Source organism: Hyla sarda, chromosome 8 (assembly GCF_029499605.1).
Source record: "Hyla sarda isolate aHylSar1 chromosome 8, aHylSar1.hap1, whole genome shotgun sequence".
Classification (NCBI taxonomy): Eukaryota; Metazoa; Chordata; class Amphibia; order Anura; family Hylidae; genus Hyla; species Hyla sarda.
In genome coordinates this window covers 226,915,533-226,936,401 of record NC_079196.1, presented here as the reverse complement: position 1 = coordinate 226,936,401, position 20,869 = coordinate 226,915,533, and the positions used below count along the sequence as shown (strand labels likewise).

The window sequence follows — 20,869 nt, the reverse complement described above, 5'->3', positions numbered from 1 at the left end:
GGAACCGTAGTTGAAAAACATGGTGGGAATCCAGCCTAACAAACATATGCTGCTCTGGACAGTTCCTAAAATGGACAGAGATGTCAGCAGAGAGCACTGTGGTCGTGACAGAAGAGAAATCCAAAAAGAACTTCCTCTGTAGTATACAGACGCTAATAAGTACTGGAAGGATTAAGATTTTTTTAATAGCAGTGATTTACAAATCTGTTTAACTTTCTGGCACCAGTTGATTTTTTACACTTGCTCGGAGTTGTCCGGTTTTCCAGAGCTCAAATCCACCACATTATGGCCCGTATTTATCAATCAGCCTCAAACCCTAATTGTCTGTTTTTTCCAATAGCAACCAATCACAGCTCAACTTTCACTTTACAAGAGCTTGTTAAAATATGAAAGTTGAGCTGTGATTGGTTGCTGTAAGAAAAGAAATGATAATTAGGGTTTCAGGCTGATTGATAAATCTCCCCCTATATATGGGAACATTAGTAAATTTGTATAATTTTTTTTTTCAAACACCCCTTTTCAAAGACAGATTTTTTTTTGTTTTTCTTCTTCTGGCAGACACGCCCCCCTTTTTTGGGAGTTAAGTGAAGAATTATTAGTTTGGTTTTTTGGGGGGGGGATTTTTAGATGCAAATTCTGGCGCACGACACATGTAACAAAAACTCTACAAATCTACCCAGAAAAGCCTTAGTAAATGAGGCCCAATGAGAACAGGCCTTTCTGACAACAATATGATGAACTCCATGTATTAACCCTGTGATACCTCTTCTCAGTTCTCCTTCCCACACCAGTTCAGACCTTGAACTCCTTTCTGCCTTCACACGTAATAAAACAGAGTTTCTATTTTTCAAGATTTCAGTTTTCAAAACGTTGATCTCTGAGTATGGGATTTTTTCTATTCTTTCATGGATCAGAAATTGCAAAGTCTATGAAAAGCAGTAAATAAAAAAACAAAGTTAAAAAAGTCGTCAATTTGCCATTTGTAAAAAAATTACACAATGTTCAGCCAAATTTACAAAAAAAAACCTCAGAAATATTGGCTCTGAGGTGACTCCTCATCCATAAAGTTCATCTTATCGGATCTGGTGTTGGTTTGCGGTGCTCGCTCATCTCTAGTTATGACAATATGCACCAAAATGTGACTGTAAAGGGAACCAATCATTAGATTTTACCATATATAACACTTAGCAACACACTATATATGATAAAATCTGTATCCTCACCATCTCCAGGGGAAGTTTTTGCCCCCCAGGGATTGTGAGGATATGTAGTTTGTAAGTTACCCCCGCCGCCCCGTAAGTAGTTCCCTGGGGGGGGGGGGGAGCTATACTTACCTAGTCCCGTCACTTCGGCAGTAATGACGCCCCCTTGTCATAATTGACGGCCTGTGTCATGGCTCTGCTCCCTAAGCAAACAGAGTAGCGCTGTGATGTGGGCTGTTAATCACGTAGAGGGGGCGTCTCTACAGCAGGGCGGTAAGACTTGGTGGATATAGCTCTCCACCCAGGGGACTACTTATGGAGCAGCAGGGTTAAAGGGGTACTCCGCTGCTCAGCGTTTGGAACAAACTGTTTTGAACGCTGGAGCCAGGAACTCGTGACATCATAGCCCTGCCCCCTCAATGCAAGTCTATGGGAGGGGGCATGACGGCTTCACGAGCTTCTGGCGCCGGCTCCAACGTTCAGAACAGTTTGTTCCAAACGCTGAGCAGTGGAGTACCCCTTTAACTTACTAACTTCATATAGATTTTACCACATATTACATATTGCCAAGCGTTATATGTGGTAAAATCTAAAGATTGGTTCCTTTTTAGGGTTATGAGGTACAGTTACTTCTCAGGGAAGGCTTAGGAGGAGCCGAGCTTGCATCTAAACCAGGTGGTAGTGGTAACAAACAGTTATCAACCTGCTCCAATAAGCAGGATCAAAGCTTAGGCTGCATTCACACCACGTCTTTGCAATACAGTTCCCGTATCAGGTTTTTGATGAAAAACGGATTCCTCAAAACCGGACTAAACTGTATCAAAACGTGTGTACAAATTTTAACCTGTATACGGTTTAAAAAATGAAGTCCAATTGCATCCGTTATTTAAGAAAAAAAGTATACATTTTTAACTTTTCAGTCCATCTGGAATAAAGTTTCACTTGATTGATAACCATATGGTGCAAACCGGATGGAACCGTACGCACATACAGTTCTCTATGGCTCACATTGACTACCATTTAAAAAAAACAAAAAAAAAACATATGGTTTAATACGGTTTTCAGCCGGACCAAAAAACGTGGTAGGCTACGGTTTTGAGTACAAGTAAAAAAAAACAGACAAAACCGTACAAGACATAAAATGGACTAAACTGGATGATGCGTTGACATACGGTTTACAATGTTAAGTCAATGCATACGGTTTTCTCTACGGCTCTGTAGGGTTTTTAACTTGAAACCGTATACGGGAACTGTATAGGACAAACATGGTGTGCATGCTCCCTTACTCTTATCCCAGACATTTCATTCCTTAGATGCCATGGTGAATAGTGAGGTTTTACAGAAGGAGTTTTTTTTTCTGTTACCCTATTGGCACCCCCGCAGTGCAAATGGGTGGGTTATCTCGGTGGTGGGAGGCCACCCAGGTTTTACCATAGGAGAGGATGTCACGTTACCGGCAGTCACGCTCTGTACTTTTATTGGCAATCACTGAGCAGTGTATAAAAGCGTATAAAGGGTGACTACTGAAACTGTTGATAGGGAGCAGATATCACGTGATTACTCCAGCCAAAGTAAGGCCGAGGTGCGGACCAGAGACTAAATGGGGGATTAGTTCCTTACCTCTCCCATCCTGCTCTGTTAGTAAAAAGTAAAAAATAAATAAAAAAATAAACAATAAAACACATACACAGATGATGCAAAAAGTAAAATGAAAATTCATATTCCTGCATCTATAACAAGACGTACAATAAGGCTTTGTTCACACACATTGTTTTCATCCTACTTTATAACCTTATTAAGTTTATTGATGTAATATTATCCATAATGATAATGTTTAGCTCTATCACTGGATATCAGTTTTGCTTCATATATCATTGATATACCCAAAAACACACCAGAACAAATTAAATATAATCAAAATTGATATACTTTATTGAGAATACATGAAGTAAAAACATTCAAAAAGACAGCAACAAACAGAAAAATACTGACGGCTGCATAGACATGGCACATGAACAGAAGGGGATGTGGATATATTAAAGTGACTTATGCTATCTATAAAGCTACCAAAGTGCAGCATGCAATAGATGTAAGCAATGTAAACACTTCAATATTGAGGCAATTGCCAAAATATATTGCACATATCCCAAGTGACACAAGACTGACGGAAAAAAAAATTAAGTAGGTATTTGTTCCACCCCCGCACTAGGCAATAAAAAGACCTAAAAGTGGGGGAAAGAAACCAACCTGAACCCCACTTAAAGGGGTACTCCGTCCCTAGACATCTTATCCCCTATCCAAAGGATAGGGGATAAGATGTCAGATTGCGGGGGTCCTGCCGCTTGGGACCCCCGCAATATAGCATGCAGCACCCACCTGAAAATGCGTCTGGAAACGCTGGAGGCTCTGGCTGCCGACTACGGGGACGGAAGATCGTTACATCACGACTCGGCCCCGTGTGATATCACGTCCCATTGACTCACATTGAGGGGGCGGGGCGTCACACGGGGGCGGAGTCGTGACATCACGATCTTCCGTCCCCGTGGTCGGGAGCCAGAGTCTCCAGCGTTTCCAGATGCAGTTTAAGGTGGGTGCTGCATGCTATATTGTGGGGGTCCCCAGTGGCGGGACCCTCGCGATCTGACATCTTATCCCCAATTCTTTGGATAGGGGATAAGATGTCTAGGGGCGGAGTACCCTTTTAAGGTCTGCTTGGAAGCAAACAAGAAGATTTGCCACAGTATGAGGTGGAAAAGTTACCTTGTCACATAACACATACCCTATGCAGCACCTCAGACCCCAACGCCGTTTCGCCGTGAAGGCTTCCTCAGGGAGGAAGTTCATATATCATTGATACGATTACCTTTGGCCGTATATCTGCATCCGGCTCTCCACTGATGATGTACTTTATATGGGGGCTTACACTGTCGTCCGTATGCCAAGGTTTTTCAATCTTCTGGAACCCTTTACTTTCCTTCATGTCATCAAGTGCCTGGTAAAAAGAAGAAGAAAACCCTGAGAAGCAATAAGGACAGGAGCGTACATTAGGGTAGACAGACGGGTTTGCAGTATTCCATGGCTTTTTTAAGAGGACCTGTGTCCAAATTTTACTATCATTATATAGTTTAGGTTGAGATTAGAGATGAGCGAACTTACAGTAAATTCGATTCGTCACAAACTTCTCGGCTCGGCAGTTGATGACATTTCCTGCGTAAATTAGTTCAGCCTTCAGGTGCTCCGGTGGGCTGGAAAAGGTGGATACATTCCTAGGAAAGAGTCTCCTAGGACTGTATCCACCTTTTCCAGCCCATCGCAGCACCGGAAAGCTGAACTAATTTATGCAGGAAAAGTCAGCAACTGCCGAGCCGAGAAGTTTGTGACAAATCGAATTTACTGTAAGTTCGCTCATCTCTAGTTGAGATGATCAAACACCTTTTTACAGTTTCTTGCTCTTCTGTTCCAGAGATACGAGGGTTTATAGTTTTTCTGACAATTTAGGGAATCAATCAGATGGATGTGAACTTAAAGGGGCACTCTGCTGCTCAGCATTTGGAACAAAATGTTCCGAATGCTTAGAGCCGGTGTCGGGAGCTTGTGACATCATAGCCCTGCCCCTCATGATGTCACGCCTCGCCCCCTCAATGCAAGTCTAATTAGTTTTGTTACGAATTTACGGCAAATCGCTATTAAAAACAGCTATTTCTGACCTACAGAGAGGCTCAATAGGGGTGTAGAACACTTTGCCCTGTCCTAATACACATAGGGAGTGTGCTGGGGTAGCAAAATAATACTGTTATTCAGTATGACATGCAGATTTCAGACATCGCTATTAGAATCACTGCCACAGAGCATCTGGATGTGGCAGCAGGGAGATCATATGGTGTCAATATTGAAGAGAATAAAGAGATTTTTTATGTAATTTTTATTTTATTTGAATTTATTAAAAAAAATTTGAGTACCCATTCTGGTGAGCATCGAGCTGGCGGTCTACCACAAAGTGAGCTACCACCTGTTCCAGCCCATGCATCTCACCGCCACCGTTAAAAAAGCGTGTTCTTTTATCTTAAAATCGAGCTAGCGGTCCTCCGCCAGGCGAGATACCACCTGTTCCAGTACCTGCCTCTCAGCCCCCTCTGACTGTGAATGTGCAAATGTTTCACTTAATCAATTATGGTTCATTGTTATCGCTCCAACCTGTTTCATTGGATTCTTGTGATAATTCCACAGCTAATATATGATTTCGACGACCATAGGGCCTCAGTCTTGAAAAGATTACATAGATTTTTTTAAATAAAAATTGAAAATTTTTAAATTAAAATTTAAGATTTTGAAATTTAAATTTAAGATTTTGAAATTTAAATTTAATATTACACTCTCAAGTTTAATGTCCCGGGCCCCGGCGTTTACTTTGAATAAATAGTGTGGTTACAAAAGACCAAATCTAACAAGGAGTCACATGTCACATGGCGGCACAATGACAGAGCCTAGAGGTGGCATCAGCATGAGGAGACCATAATCTGGCAGAATGACACAGCCTGGAATTGGCGGCAGCAAAGAAGACCAAATAGTGGCAGAACAACCCAGCCTGGAGGTGGCAACAGCATGACAAGACCATAGGGCCTCACAATTGAAAGGATTAAAGATTTTGGAAAACTTTAATTGAAGATTTAAAATAGATTATAATTTTCATTAAATGTGTCAGCAGCATGAGGAGACTACATGGCCATGGTGTGTCTGGGTCCTCTGTCTCGTCTTCCTCATCACCCTGTAGCTCCACAGCCTGCTCCTGCCCCTCCTCTCCTTTCAGATGACTATAAAAACCACCCATTTCACAAAACCTTGCCTGTGCTCCACTGTCCCCCTCTTCCTCCAGTTCAGCCCCCACAGGGCTAATGTGGCCTTGAGATGTTGGCGCCACGTCTCCAGTGCCCTGAACAGCCATCGTTTCCAACACGTATTGTAGGATATGAAGCAGTGGAATTACATTGTTGAAACCATGTGAAGAACAGCGTGACACCACCGTGCCCTGCACACATGGTATGCTGGAGGGGCATTTTTATTAAAATTATCAATTAAAATTTATTAAAATGAAAATTAATTTATTAAAATTAATTCAAATAATTTATTTTAAAAAAAAATTACGTAATTTGCCAGCAGCATGAGCAGACCACATGGCAGCACAATGACACAGCCTGGAGGTGGCAGGAGCATAAGGAGATCATATAGTGGCAGAATGACCAAGCCTGGAGGTGGCAGCATCATGAGGAGATCATTGGTCCTCACAATTCCAAAGATTAAAAGATGCACTTTCAAATTTAAATTGAAGATTTATGGTAGCTAGTGCTACCATAAAAAGTTTTAGGTAATGTCCCAGCAGCATAAGGAGACCATATAGTGGCTGAATGACACAGCCTGGAGTTGGCGGCAGCATGAGGAGTCCATAGGGCCTCACAATTCCTAAGATTAAAATATACATTTTAAAATTTAATTTGAAGATTTATGGTAGCTAGTGATACTATAAAAAATTGTAGGTAATGTCCCAGCAGCATGAGGAGGGGACAACTCCACAGCCTGGAGGTGGCACAAGCATGAGGAGACCAAAATGTGGCAGAATGACCAAGCCTGGAGGTGGCAGCAGCAAGAGTAGACCATATGGCCACAGAATGACACAGCCAGAGGTGGCGTCAGTCTGACCAGACCAAAGGGCCTCACAATTTAAAAGATTATTTGATTATAAAAGATATTTTTTTAAATTGCATGTGGCCATATTAACATTCACGGGATACTTGCTGAAAAACTGCCACACCGCAGAGTAGCTGATTTTCCACCCAAAAATCTGCACTGACTGACTGCTACTGCTGCCGAATCCAGGGACCCCTGTTTCACTACCTCTCAGGCAGGTAGGCTGCCGCAAAGCAGGTGGTCTACCCTGGGCATGTTTGTTTCCAGACTTCCCACTGCTGCCACAATGCTGACTCCCAACCATGCTACCACTTTGCTGGCTCAACTGCTGCCTCACGGTCAACCTGCCACCATGTTTTCCTGATGATGAACTGGCACCTCACCTGGCTCCCAAGTGTTATCGGTTTCATCATCATCAAGTTGTGTCAGCATGTCACTGATGTCCTCCTCAGGTTCCTCAACAGTGTGTGCTTCAGGAGCCTAAACGCTCCCAACACCACCTACCATTCCACTCTCCTCATCACTACTTACCCACCTAGCGAAGAAAGCGGAGGATGTCTCCTCCACTTCTTGGCTGTGCTGCTGGCTGTCCACTAGTAGATCGTCCTAACTAAAAAGTGGAGCTGAACCCACAGCATAGGATATTACTATGGGGTGGAACTGCATAGGTCAGAGGCAATGGGAGGACAGGGACTGCTCCCGGGCCATGCCAACTGAGTGTTGTGTCTGAGGAACCCACCGACTGTTGACTGGGGGTGTCAGATGTCACTTGTGATGAAGTGGATGGCCAAGCTAAACAGTCAATGACGGCAAATGGGTTGCTGGTCGAGACACAACCGCTAGCTGATACCGGAAGCTCAGGCCTCTCGCTGCGACTCCTGCTGCCACTCGCCCCTAGTCGGCTGCAACTTCTGCCTGCGCCTGATGAATTTAGGCCTCTGCCACTTCTCTCTGCACATCCTGGCACTTCTCTGCCTGACATACTTAGTGCGTAAATGAGGGGAGTACAATACACTTCACTACGCTTAAAACAGTATTTGTCTAGAACAGCAGCAGGTGTACTTTGGGCTAGCCTTTTACAGTAACTAGTCCCTTAAGACTTTAACAGGAACAAAATGATACACCACTTAGATGTACGTATGTGGTATGCACCTATGAGGGCAGTAGAATGCGCTCCACTACGCTTAACAATACATGTCTACAACACCAGCAGGTATGTACTTTTGACTGGCCTTTCACACTGCTTTAATACACCCGCAATTGCACTTTCTTTCTCAATCTCTCTCCCTTCCCTATCAGTGCTTCTAGGCTGGATTTGGACTTGAAGTGAAATGCTGCTGTGAAAAAGCTTTTCTGTGCAACACACTGCTGTCCCTCTTTTTCTCTCTCTGCAATAGAACACTGATGTGACTGGGAGGTGAATCACTGCTGTTAAAATGCTTTTCTGTGCAACACACACTGCTCTCTATCCCTCTCTCTCTGTAATAGAACGCTGATGTGACTAGCCGGAATATGGCTGCCAATTATATAGGGCTGTGACATCACAGGGGGTGGCTGGCTGCATGTAATTCATGGTCATCACACTGACCCTTGTTTCTGCCTTCTCAGGATTCCTTGCCCCATGTCCTTGATAAGACACAGGTGTATAGGGCAAACAACGGTCACGCCGGCAACTAGAGTTCAGGTGAGTGTACATACAAATGATAGTGACTCTGCTGTATGGGCTGTGTTCATACACATATGTTACGGATATAACTCGGTTATATGTTGCCTTAGATTCTTGCCCCATGTCCTGACATGTGGATCTGCCATTTTAGATGCCCTGCCTGGACAGCAGTAAATGGTGTTTAATAAAGCGATTTGCGCAATAGAATTTTCCCTGAAATTTGTAAAAAATTTGGATTCGTCAGATTCGATTCGCTCATCCCTAATAACAATGAACAGACTCACCCTCCTGGTCCTTTAACTGTACCACAAGCACAACAGATAGAACATTTGTTATTGCTTATGGTAGATGACATAGAAGAAAAACCCTAAACTTTTTAGTAACCATATTTAACATGAATGTACAAGTACATAAACAGTTTACAGCACACCTACATACCATACAGCACAGGTAAATCCTATGAATAAGGAAGAAATGGTAGAACTACATATAATTCCTGGCACAATAGATTATATGAATAAATTCTCTCATAGAAGGAATACTACTGCACAATTACTAAAGCCAACGTGCAGCTATTCATTTCTTAGCTTGATATAAAATGTGTTTTAATACAATCTTGATATAATCATTTCCCAGGATGTCATTAATATAGCCAAAAATTCTTACCTGAGAAGTCAATGGAACATTCATTTGTTTGCTCACAAACTTAGATGATAAAAACATTTCAAAATGTAAGATAGAAGAAAGGCCCGTGACTGGGGTAGCTGGGAGCAATGGAACTACCTACAAGATTCTGCCTGACAATCTGGTTTCTCACAATTTAATTGATATTATGGGTGCAGCCAGAAGGGACAAACTTATTTAACAAGATACATTTGAGTTCTTGTTGCCCGAGTCTTCCATTACCCCCAATTCCTATGCACTGCCCAAATTGCATAGGGGCTTGTCACCCCTGAAAGGGCGCCCAATTATGGTGGGTATCAGGAGTCTGGGCAAAAATGTGGGCATATACATTGATAAGATCTTGGGAGGTTTCATCCTCTCTTTACCATCATATACTGGTGATACACTTGACCTACTGAGAAGATTTGAGGGGCTTACCATAGAGGATAATACCATTCTGGCCTTCATTAATGTAGAGGCCTTGTTCTCCTCAATACCCCACACGTGGGACTGTGTGCAGTCTCATACTATCTGTCCTCTAGGGGGTCTACATTATTAGGCCCCAACCGCCTTCTTGACTATGTCCTCATCCATAATTTTTTTCTTCTCAACTGGCAGTACTACCACCAGCTCAGGGGAACAGCGATGGGGAGTCCATGTGCCTCATTGTACACTAACCTGCTCCTGGGCTGGTGGGAGGCCACCATCACCTTTGTTGACAAAGAGAACAACTGTCAGAAAGCGAGATCTTCTAGCCGTGCTATATCAATGATGTTTTCCTATTATGGGCTGGTAAAAAAAAGTCTGACAAATTTTTGCAACTCCTCAATACCAATAATATCAGGTTATTTTTGACCTATGAGATAGATACGGAAATATTAGCTTTCTCGAATGTTTAGCTCTCAAAGGATGGTCAAGGAGGAGAACAAGTGTTTTCAGAAAGGGACCCTCGACAAACTGTCTCCTGACATGGGAGAGCTGCCACACAGTCCCTCTCGAGAGAGGATACCAAGAGGGCAGTATCTTTATCTCAGGAGGAATTGTTTGGATATGGAAGAATTCATCTGTGATTTCAAAGATTCTAATCTTCACATAAGATTTCATCAGCAAGGCTACCCCGATTATGCTACCCCACTGGCTATCTTCTAGCTCCACCCTCAGTGTAGGGTATTTTAGTGTATAACAGGAGTTTCCTGCTTTACAGTACTACTATTTTTAGGGTGTCAATGCTATCTAGGCTGAGGGTACTTAATATGAGATCAAATAGGGTCATGATAGACCTATAGGCCCATGCCTTGTTCTGTAACCTTCTGTTATTTATGGCATTTCCTATATTGGAGTTATTTGGGTTTTGGTCTATTCTAATGTATCTTAGTCTAAAGGGTGCATTGCTGCAGTTTATTCTTAGTCCCATTCTTTGATGGCCTTCCTAATTGCCCATAAGTGGAGGCATAGTCCTCCCCGTTTTTTTCCCTTCCTCCCCATGCCGATGAGGGGATATTTACAGTGTTTTTCACATGCTTTAATGTATTGTTTTTCCAGGCATGTGCCCTTCTCTATTAGTCTCTAGATTTACTTTAGTCCTGTCCTACCTGCTATAACCTGCTATATCTTTCTTTTGGTTGTTAACCAGTGTGTGTTTTAGTTACTGTTTGTCCGTTGTGCTCACCACCTCAAGGTGTTAACATATGGAGCTTTCTTTAGCTCTGTCACCTGGTACCACCCCCAATTGCATCATTAGGCATAGTCTGTAGTGGAACCCAGAAGCGCTCAGCCAGCTAAAGATGCCAGCACTTGCCTTCCCCCCATACCAGCCAGGTGCTCTGCCAATGCAGGGCCTATTAGCATAAACAGTAAGATCGCCTTGCCTGTAAGTACATTTTAGGTTTGCCGGCAGGGTGAGACGTGGTTGGGACATATTGTCTATGGTCCTTACTTCAATTGGTCTCATTTTGTTTTAAGTGGCACCATATAGTCTCGGCCCTAGGCTTACTGTAAGTACACTTTATTGTGGGCGCATCTGTACATTGGTTAGGCTCACCCTGGTTACACTGTTTGTATTCTTTTAACCTATGTGGCTCAGTATGCAGCTTAACATCAGTGGGGATAAGGATTGGTGCATTATTGGTAGGCATTCTCAACATTACATTAGCTGGCCACTGTTGGCTATTACCTTGCCTGTTTGCCAATTGGACGGTGACAGTGGTCCTATTGTTATCATTAGTCATATCTTATTACTACATTATATTCTATCTATATTGTATTTAGCTCTCATATGTTTCTCTTTTTGTGCACATATCCACTTATAGTTCCCTGAGGAAATTCCCTCATCATAAATCAATAGACGTGTGGATAGAAACATTTTGGGTGAGGGCTAGTTGCAAATACAGTGACCCCTCGACCTACGATGGCCCCGACATACGATAATTTCAACATGCAATGGCCTCTCAGAGGCCATCGCATGTTGAAGGCAGAATCAACATACGATGCTTTTTTATGTCGGGGCCATCAAATAAACGGCTATCCAGCAGCGCAGACGGATAGCCGTTTACGGTGCCCCGTGAGCTCCGGTGATGTCTCTTACCTGTCCTCGGGGCTCCGGCGTGTCCTCTTCGGGATCCTCTGCATCGTCGGCACTCTCCATCAACGTCATCAAGTCGCTGCACACGTCGTCCCGTCATCCAATAGGAGCGGCGTGCGTAGCGACGTGATGGCGGCGACGTAGCGCGCGGATGCCGGGGAAGCAGAGGCCTTGCCGGAGCGTCGGGGACACCTCGGGGCAGCGGCGACAGCGATGGACGGCGACATCCAGGGCAGCGGTGACGGTCCGGAGCGGCGGGGACAGGTGAGTACAACTTCCTCTAACAGTGGTCTTCAACCTGCGGACCTCTAGATGTTGCAAAACTACAACACCCAGCATGCCCAGACTGCCAACGGATTCCTCAACATGCGATGATTTCAACAAACGATGGTCCATTTGGAACGGATTACCATCGTATGTTGAGGGACCACTGTAAATGGTTCCATACAGGATTGTATTTTATATGGATAGAGCACTTCTTGCAATATTATTTATAGTCGTCATTTTCATCATATCCCACTGGCTATTGTGAGACTTATGTTCTGATGACAAGCACAGAATTTGAGGTAATTGCTATTTTTATTAATTTCTGCCTATTTTGGCAATAACTTTTTGGGAAGTCACAATCTTCTTTGTATTTTGGGGTGTTTATCTGGATTATTAAGGTTACTTTTTACGGCATCTCAGTCCTGGGGACAATCTGCCATATTCTTTTGTATGTATGTAGGAAAGGAGGTTGTTGTCCAAATGAACCAGAGGTGCTAATATCCAGAACATATGAAGACGATCTGCTGGAGCCTCCACATCTGGGACAGTTAGCAGCCATACACCCTATGAAGTACAAATAACTGGGATAGATGGTTCACTTTCCTAGGATACAAGTAGGATTCCCACCAATGAGACATCTGTTAATCTGCAGAGCAAAAAGGCGTCATTGTTTACTGATAAAACACCAAGAACGGCAAGCTGTCAGTAAGTACCTGGTCTCGGTAAGATCTGCAAATGATCACATTTCCAACTATAACTATTAAGGCCCACTCACATTAAAACATTTCCGAGTGGAATTCGGCTCAGAAATCCTGCTTGGAAATTGTGATGCGTGACGATAACATTGGTGTGAATGGGACTGCATTCCATCAATAGTGACGGAACCGATGGATTTTGATGATACCCGCTGCAGAAAAAAATTTCCACATGGAATATCTCCAGGTAGAGATTTTGAAGTCTAAATTTGCCCTTACCGATTATCACTAAAGGTCATATGGGCCTCAAACACAATAATCGCTAGTGATTTCCAGGTCTGTATTTTTTTTCACGTGCTGGGTACTCCGCTGCTCAGCATTTGGAACAACTGTTCTGAAAGCCGGTGCCGGGAGCTTGTGACGCGATAGCCCCGACTCCTCATGACGTCACGCCCCGCCCCCTCAATTTAAGTCTATGGGAGGGGGCATGAGCAGCGGAGTACCCCTTTAATGAATGCAATTTAAAAATATAGGACCTCCAAAAAAATCTTCAAGATACAACTCCCTTTAGCAGTATAGTAAGGGGTTATGGTAGAAAATATTAGTGACCTGAGGCTGCAGAACTCTGCAGGACGTCATGTGGACATTGAAAGCACAATATTAAACTCTATTAGCATTATTTTCTCAGCATGTTTTACGGTTAAATCACCAATAAGCCAATACACCCCCACCACTTCCCATTCATGACCAATCAATACTGGTAATGTGCTCAAGTGCAGTCAGGGTGGCAGAATATTCCTCAGACAAACATTAATAACTTCACTGATATCATGCCAAGGCGTGTAGGTATTTCTATGGTGTGTGTGGTGTTCAGAGATGTTTTGAGTATTTTGTTTCAATGTGTATTGATCCTGTGATTTCCATAACTCAATGACTTTTCCTTCTTGATGTTGCAAATGTTAAGAAGTGTATAAAGACAAGTACATGCTAGTCACATGTTTACCATGGTAGAGTGGGCTCCTTATCCCTAATATTTCTTACTACTTAAAGGGGTACTTTTTTTTTTTTAAATCAACTGGTGCCAGAAAGTTAAACAGATTTGTAAATTACTTCTATTAAAAAATCTTAATCCTTCCAGTACTTTTCAGGGGCTGTATACTACAGAAGAAATGCTTTTCTTTTTGGATTTCTCTGATGTCCTGACCACAGTGCTCTCTGCTGACCTCTGCTGTCCATTTTTGGAACTGTTCAGAGCAGGAGAAAATCCTCATAGCAAACATATGCTGCTCTGGATAGTTCCCAAAATGGACAGCAGAGGTCAGCAGAGAGCACTGTACTTGTGACATCAGAGAAATCCAAAAAGATAAACTTTTCCTCTGTAGTATACAGCCCATAAAATGTATTGGAAGGATTAAGATATTTTAATAGAAGTAATTTACAAATCTGTTTAACTTTCTGGCACCAGTTGATTAAAAAAAAAAAAAGTTTTCCGCTGGAGTACTTCTTTAAAGGAGTAAAGGAGTACTGCAGCCATAGAACACTTATATGTGTCTGATCGTGGGGGGGTCAGACCGTCAGAACCCCAGAAATCTCCTGCATGGGGCCCTGACTCTGCTGTGGCTCTCCCCATGCAGAAGGTGTGACTCCACGGCTGACACGCCCCCTCCATGTATCTCTATGGCAGAGCTGGAGATGCAGCGTTCGTGCATACCACCCCCTCTCCCATAGAGCTGAATAGAGGGGGCGTGTCTGTGATCCTCTTAGTGAGATCCATGACACAAACATTAGCTGCACAGAGCCGCAGCAGTTCCGGGGTCCCATACGGGAGATGAGCCACTTCTGGTTCTATGTGTTCTATGGCTGCAGTACTCCTTTAATCTACCAACTTTATACAATAATGATCACCCAAGTGTTACCTGAACGTTAGGTCTATCAGTAGGAATCAGATATAGATGAATTCTGTACTCTGTAAATTCTTCTTCTTCCGGACAGAGTACCCGGGCATACATTAGAAACTGCCCATTGAAAGGATATTTTTCCCTTTTAAAAAAAGAGGCAATAGATTTTCCAACAGCAGCAACACGGGAAAAAGAAGGATTTTCCAATACAACATAAGAATCTTCAATTCTAGTTGGGGTTTTCAAGTTGACTTTCCCATCTTTGATGTGACCAAATTTCATAGATTTTTCTCCACTAAAACCTGTAAAAAATAAAACAGTGTTCACATGTCAGGTAACAGCACAATTACACAGTCACAATATACAGTCAGGTAGGTTATATGGGGAGATAACCCTTTTTTTTTCTTTACGTTTACACCATTCACTGTGCAGGATCATAAACACAATTCTGCACACGACGATACCAAACATGTTCATTTTAGTTATTTATTGTTTTTGGGAAAATAGGAAAAGTAGGGTGATTTAAACTGTTATTAGGGGAGGGGCTTTTAAGAATGATTTATTAATTATTTTTTTACACTATTTAACCCCTTAAGGACATGGCCCATTTTGGCCTTACAGATGCAGCCAATTTACATTTTTGTTTTCACTCTTCTCCTTTTAAAATGCATAACTCTTATTTTTCCGCTCACAGACCCATATGAGGGCTTGTTTTTTGCACAACCAATTTTACTTTTTAATGACTCCTTTACTTTTACAGCGGGAAAATAAATTATTATTTGTGGGTGGAAATTTAAAAGAAAACTGCAATTTTGCAACTTTGGATGGATTTGGTTTTTATGCAGTGTATTTTATGGTAACAATAACATATCACATTTCTTTTAAAGTTTCCCTGGCGACTTTAGAAGCAGTATCCAGTAGCTCTGGCCGCCATTACTGATTTTTTTTCAACTACCCCCTGGAGAACTGCTAAGTAACCCTTGTTATAGATACAGTCCTGGGTATAAATAGATCATGGAGAGATCTCTGTACTGTCCCCTGATATATTTATACATAGTTATTAGGTCGCTCCTAAGCCTTCTTTTTTTTCTTCCCTAAATAACCCTAATTCTGATCATTTTTCTGGGTACTGTAGTCCTCCCATTCCCCTTGTTACTTTGGTTTCCTATCTGTGATTTGTACAGCGGTAGATTTATTTGTCAAGTACATCTATGCCCCATTTGATGCCCCCCCATGATTTTATTTGCCTTGGCAGCAGCTGCCTGACACCAGTCACTACAGGTAAATTTACTTCTAAGTCCTTTTTAATGTCAGTCGTCCCCAGTGTTCTACCATTTAATACATTTACAGCCTGGATTTTTCTTCCTCATGTGCAGAACTTTACATTTATTAGTGTTATCTCATCTGCCACTTCTCAGCCCAAACCTACAACCTATTCAGATCCATGTGTATCAGTGTACTGTATGTGTTATCTACTATATACAGTGTCCTGTCTTATATTGTATTATCTACTATACACAGTTCATTATCCTCTATTGTGTTATCTACTACCGTATATACAATGCACTATTCTCTATTGTGTTATCTAATATGCAAAGTGCACTATTCTCTATTATGTTATGTACTCTATACAGTTAATTGTCGTCTATTGTTTTATACACAGTGCACTGCCCTCTATTGTATTATCTACTATACACAGTGCACTGTCCTCTATTGTGTTTTCTGCGGTATATACTTTCTTCTATTGTGTTATCTGCTTTATATACTGTCCTCTATTGTGTTATTTTCCATTTATACTGCCCTCTATTGTGTAATCTGATTTATATACCATTCTCTATCGTGTTATCTGATTTATATACTGTCCTTTGTGTTATCTGCTTGTATATTGTCCTCTATTGTGTTTTCTGCTGTATATACCGTCCTCTATTGTGTTATCTGCTGTATATATCGTCCTGTATTGTGTTATCTGCTGTATATACTGTCCTCTATTTTTTTTAACTGCTGTGTATTTAATCTTCTATTGTGTTATCTGCAGTATATACTGTCATCTGTTGTGCTATTTGCTGTATATACTCCCTTTATTATGTTATCTGCTTTATATACTACCCTTTAATGTTATCTACCATAAACAGCGCACTGTCCTCTATTGTGTTATCTGCTGTGAATTCCATCCTCTATTGTGTTATTCGCTGTATATACCATCCTCTATTGTGCTATCTGCTGTATATACCATCCTTTATTATGTTATCTGCTTTACATACTGCCTTCTTATGTTATCTACTATACATAGTGCACTGTTCTTTACACAGTTTAGTATCATCTGCAAAGATTGACACTTTACTATACAATCCCGCTACAAGGTAATTAATAAATATACAGAAGTAGAAGAATCCATGGCACTTGGAAACAATGGTTGCAATGTAAACCGATTATTGCTTATGAAGAAATTGTTTAAATTGCAACTATTGTTTCTGAGCGTCGTGGATTCTTTTCATTCTTTAAAGGGGTACTCCAGGCAAAAACTTTTTTTTTATTTATCAACTGGCTCCGGAAAGTTAAACAGATTTGTAAATGACTTCTATTAAAAAATCTTAATCCTTTCAATAGTTATTAGCTTCTGAAGTTTTCTGTCTAACTGCTCAATGATGATGTCACGTCCCGGGAGCTGTGCATGATGGGAGAATATCCCCATAGGAACTGCACAGCTCCTGGGACGTGAGTCATCAGAAAGCAATTAGACAGAAAAAAACAACTCAACTTCAGAAGCTAATAACTATTGCAAGGATTAAGATTTTTTAATCAAAGTAATTTACAAATCTAAAAGAGTTGGAGAGGCTCTTGTCTGACTACCCACCAAATAAACCCGGGCTACCTAATTAGACACTTATACCCAAGGTGTCAGATTGTAGTTTGTCTGTAGAAATATATATATTAGGGCTCAGGGTTTGAGACAACTGGACAGAATAAGATTATTCTTTGCTGCTGAAGAAAGGACTGAGAGAGTTCTGAAACGCGTCCAGCGTCCCCTCAATACCTATTGAGACCACCAGTATATTTGCCCTGCTTAAGTCAATAGCAGTCCGATACCGGACAATAAACTGTCAATCACCCGACACCCGGTGAAGGAGACATCCGCGCCTCGCTGCCACGAGGACGCTACCGGCACATGTACGTGGGCATCCGCAGAACCGCTGCGACAACACCACCCGCAACCCACCATCTACCAACATCACCACTGTGGGAGACTGCCGAGTCTCTGGTGATGCTGCCGCTTACCAAGACAGCTACTCAGTGCTAATACACTGCAGGATTACACAGCGCATCAGGAGGAGATCGCAGCATCCCCGTGAAGTCCAGCGCATCAGTGTCCAGGAGCGGTGAGATACAAAGTACCATACAAATATGCATGCATATTAACAGTGACTGCACACTAGCTGTTCATGTTGAATATTGTCTACAAATATCAAGTTTATCTTCTACTTAAACATTGAAGTGCTTAAATAGCCGGACTCATCAGAACGGTTGCTACGGGTTACTAACCTTATGGTTGCCATTGGTTACCACAATACCAGAATCGGTCTATATGAGCAGGACTTTTTTATGAGAGGAGATTATTTAACATAGAGGATGGACTAAGACTCTCCCATCCAGATCCCTCTCTATATATATGTTTATGGTGGTCTCTATATTCTTATTTTATATCTTTTATAATTTTTTACAAGTATATTTTTATATTTTATATACTTTACTATACATATGCTATAGTTCTTAATAGTTGGTGCTGCGCCTACACAAGGGCCCTGTGAGACGCAGTTGCTGCTATTTACATTTTATCTAATATTCAATTGTCACATTATATACAATCAATAAATTGAAATATTACTTTAAACACAACCTGTCCAGTTGTCTCAAACCCTGAGCCCTAATATATATATTTCTAATTTACAAATCTGTTTAACTTTCCGGAGCCAGTTGAAATATAAAAAAGAAATTTTGGCCTGGAATACCTTTAAGTCTTTGTTTGTTTCGCTTTCTGTCCATGGAGCGCCGAATTGTGTTACACTTAAGTGTTAGATCCTGCCTCCATTTAAAACTCCCGCTAACACAATCACTATTTCATTATTTTTGGTTTCCTGAAAACGTAAATTCCTCGATATGGAGTCCGTTTGTAATAAAGCAAGCTTGCGGCTCTGGTGTATGGGAAGGTCGGAAGACTGCCCTCTGTTTCCTATCCCTGAGCCAGTTATTTACCCGCTTACACACATTCTGCCCAATCCTTCTCATTTATGTACCAACCTTTTATGTGCCACCTTATCAAGATATACGACATCCAGTGATTTTACTTTTACCAGACATCTCCAGCCTGTTTGCAGTGGCCGAAGGTGGTCGGAAAACCCGAAAGCAGCCAAAGCAAAGAAGTTAGACAATTTTTGTAACTCCCATTGACTTTAATGGGAGTTGCACAAACAGCCTAGCCCTGGTGGCATTCTGACGGACTACATTGTCATCAATGGAGATGGTGCATGTATGTGTGGTCATAGCGAATGATTTTAGTGTTACACACAGAATCTACTGCAGTAATATCTATTGGCATAACTTCTATAGTGTGAATGGGCCTTTTAATTGGATGTAAAAGAAATGATTTGATAACTTACCTTCTAGACGTACATAATGTGGTAGGTAGACTTCTGACACCCGGCCAGATATGACTTCTACATTGAATATGGGACCCAGTAACTCATATCCATTCTCCTCGATCAGCTTCATGTATTCTTCCCCGTACTCCAATGAATACTTGATAATTGTTTCTGGTTGCATCTCAAACTTTATCCCAGTTTCTTTGCAATGAAACATTAACTCATTTTCAATCCTTAAAAAGAAGACATTTGCTAAATCACTGAATGTCCATCTCTGTCAGTTTTTTGTGTCAACTCTTAATTTTGCTTGAAAATAATATGGCTGCCATTACAGTTTTTAAAGAGGTGTTTGCCATCCAGCCTTCTAAGGCTCTTAAAGGACATCTGCAGCGTTACAAACACTTATCCCCTATCCTCAAGATAGGGGATAAGTATTTGATCGCGGGGGGTCCGAACGCTGGGGCCCCCAGCGATCTCCTGTACGGGGTCGCGGCTCTCCCGTGCAGGGGGCGTGCTGGCCACAGCATGACGTTGCGGCCGGCACGCCTCCTCCATACATCTCTATGGGAGAGGAGGGGAGGCAGCATTCGTGCCTCCCCGCATCCCCCATAGAACTGTATGGGGACGGGGAGGAGACGGGGCGTCACCGTCGACCTCTCACCATGAGCGCTTATGGCGGCGCCCCATTAGGGAGATCGGGGGGGGGGGATCCCAGCGGTCGGACCCCCCGCGATCAAACACTTATCCCCTATCCTGTGGATAAGGGATAAGCGTAATGCCGCTGCAGTTGTCCTTTAAAGGAGTACTCCGGGATATGAAAAGGTATTCCCTATCCTAACGATAGGGAATGAGTTTCAGATAACAAGGGGTTTGACCGCTGGGACCCCATGCAATCTCCTGTTCGGGGGCCCCAGCAGTCCAAGGGAAGGGGACCCTTCGTGCAGAGGTTGAACACACACCCCTCCCTCGAACTGTCAGGGCCCCGTAAGGGAGATCGCGGGTGGTCCCAGCAGTTGGACTCTTCACAATCTGAAACTTATCACCTATTTTAAGTTTTCATATTCCAGAGTACTCCTTTAACCACTTCATGACCCAGAGAATTTAGATTTTTGGTACACATTTATTTTCCTCCACATCTACCTTTTTTTAATTTACCACAGAAAGTTTTATTATTATTATTATTATTATTATTTTGCAGGCCAAGTTGTCCTTTTCACTTTTTATCATATAATGTATTACGGAGCCAGAAAAAAATTATGTGTAAGGCAAAATTTAAAAAAAATATGCAATTGGCCAATTTTGTGAGGCAATAATTTTCAAAATACAATAAAACTGACATGCATACTTCATTGTATGGGTCAGTTTGATTTCAATGATACCAAACTATGGTTTAAAAAATTGAAAACTTGGAACAAACAAACTAACCTCTGTTCATTGTCATTTTCTGACCCCTATAACTTGTTTTGATGCGCCATGAGCATTTTTGGGGTAGTTCTGGCTTTTTGATCACTTTTTATTTACATTTTTCTGGGATGTTATGTGACCAAAAATCAGCAATTTTGGCATTTGAAATCTTTT

The 20,869-nt window shown here is 42.0% G+C and overlaps 1 protein-coding gene across 10 annotated transcripts in view; it reads right to left on the bottom strand.

The window, feature by feature from the left end:
• Nucleotides 1–20,869, bottom strand: part of LOC130285437 (NACHT, LRR and PYD domains-containing protein 1b allele 3-like) — an 80,239-nt gene that overhangs the window by 7,854 nt on the left and 51,516 nt on the right. For all 10 annotated transcript variants that reach the window (XM_056536826.1, XM_056536832.1, XM_056536831.1 and 7 more), the window contains 4 exons: nt 19,310–19,524; nt 14,673–14,956; nt 4,066–4,194; nt 764–926 (listed from right to left, as the gene is read on the bottom strand). In XM_056536826.1, coding sequence (XP_056392801.1) covers nt 764–926; nt 4,066–4,194; nt 14,673–14,956; nt 19,310–19,524 — 791 coding nt within the window. The remainder of the gene's footprint in view (nt 1–763; nt 927–4,065; nt 4,195–14,672; nt 14,957–19,309; nt 19,525–20,869) is intronic.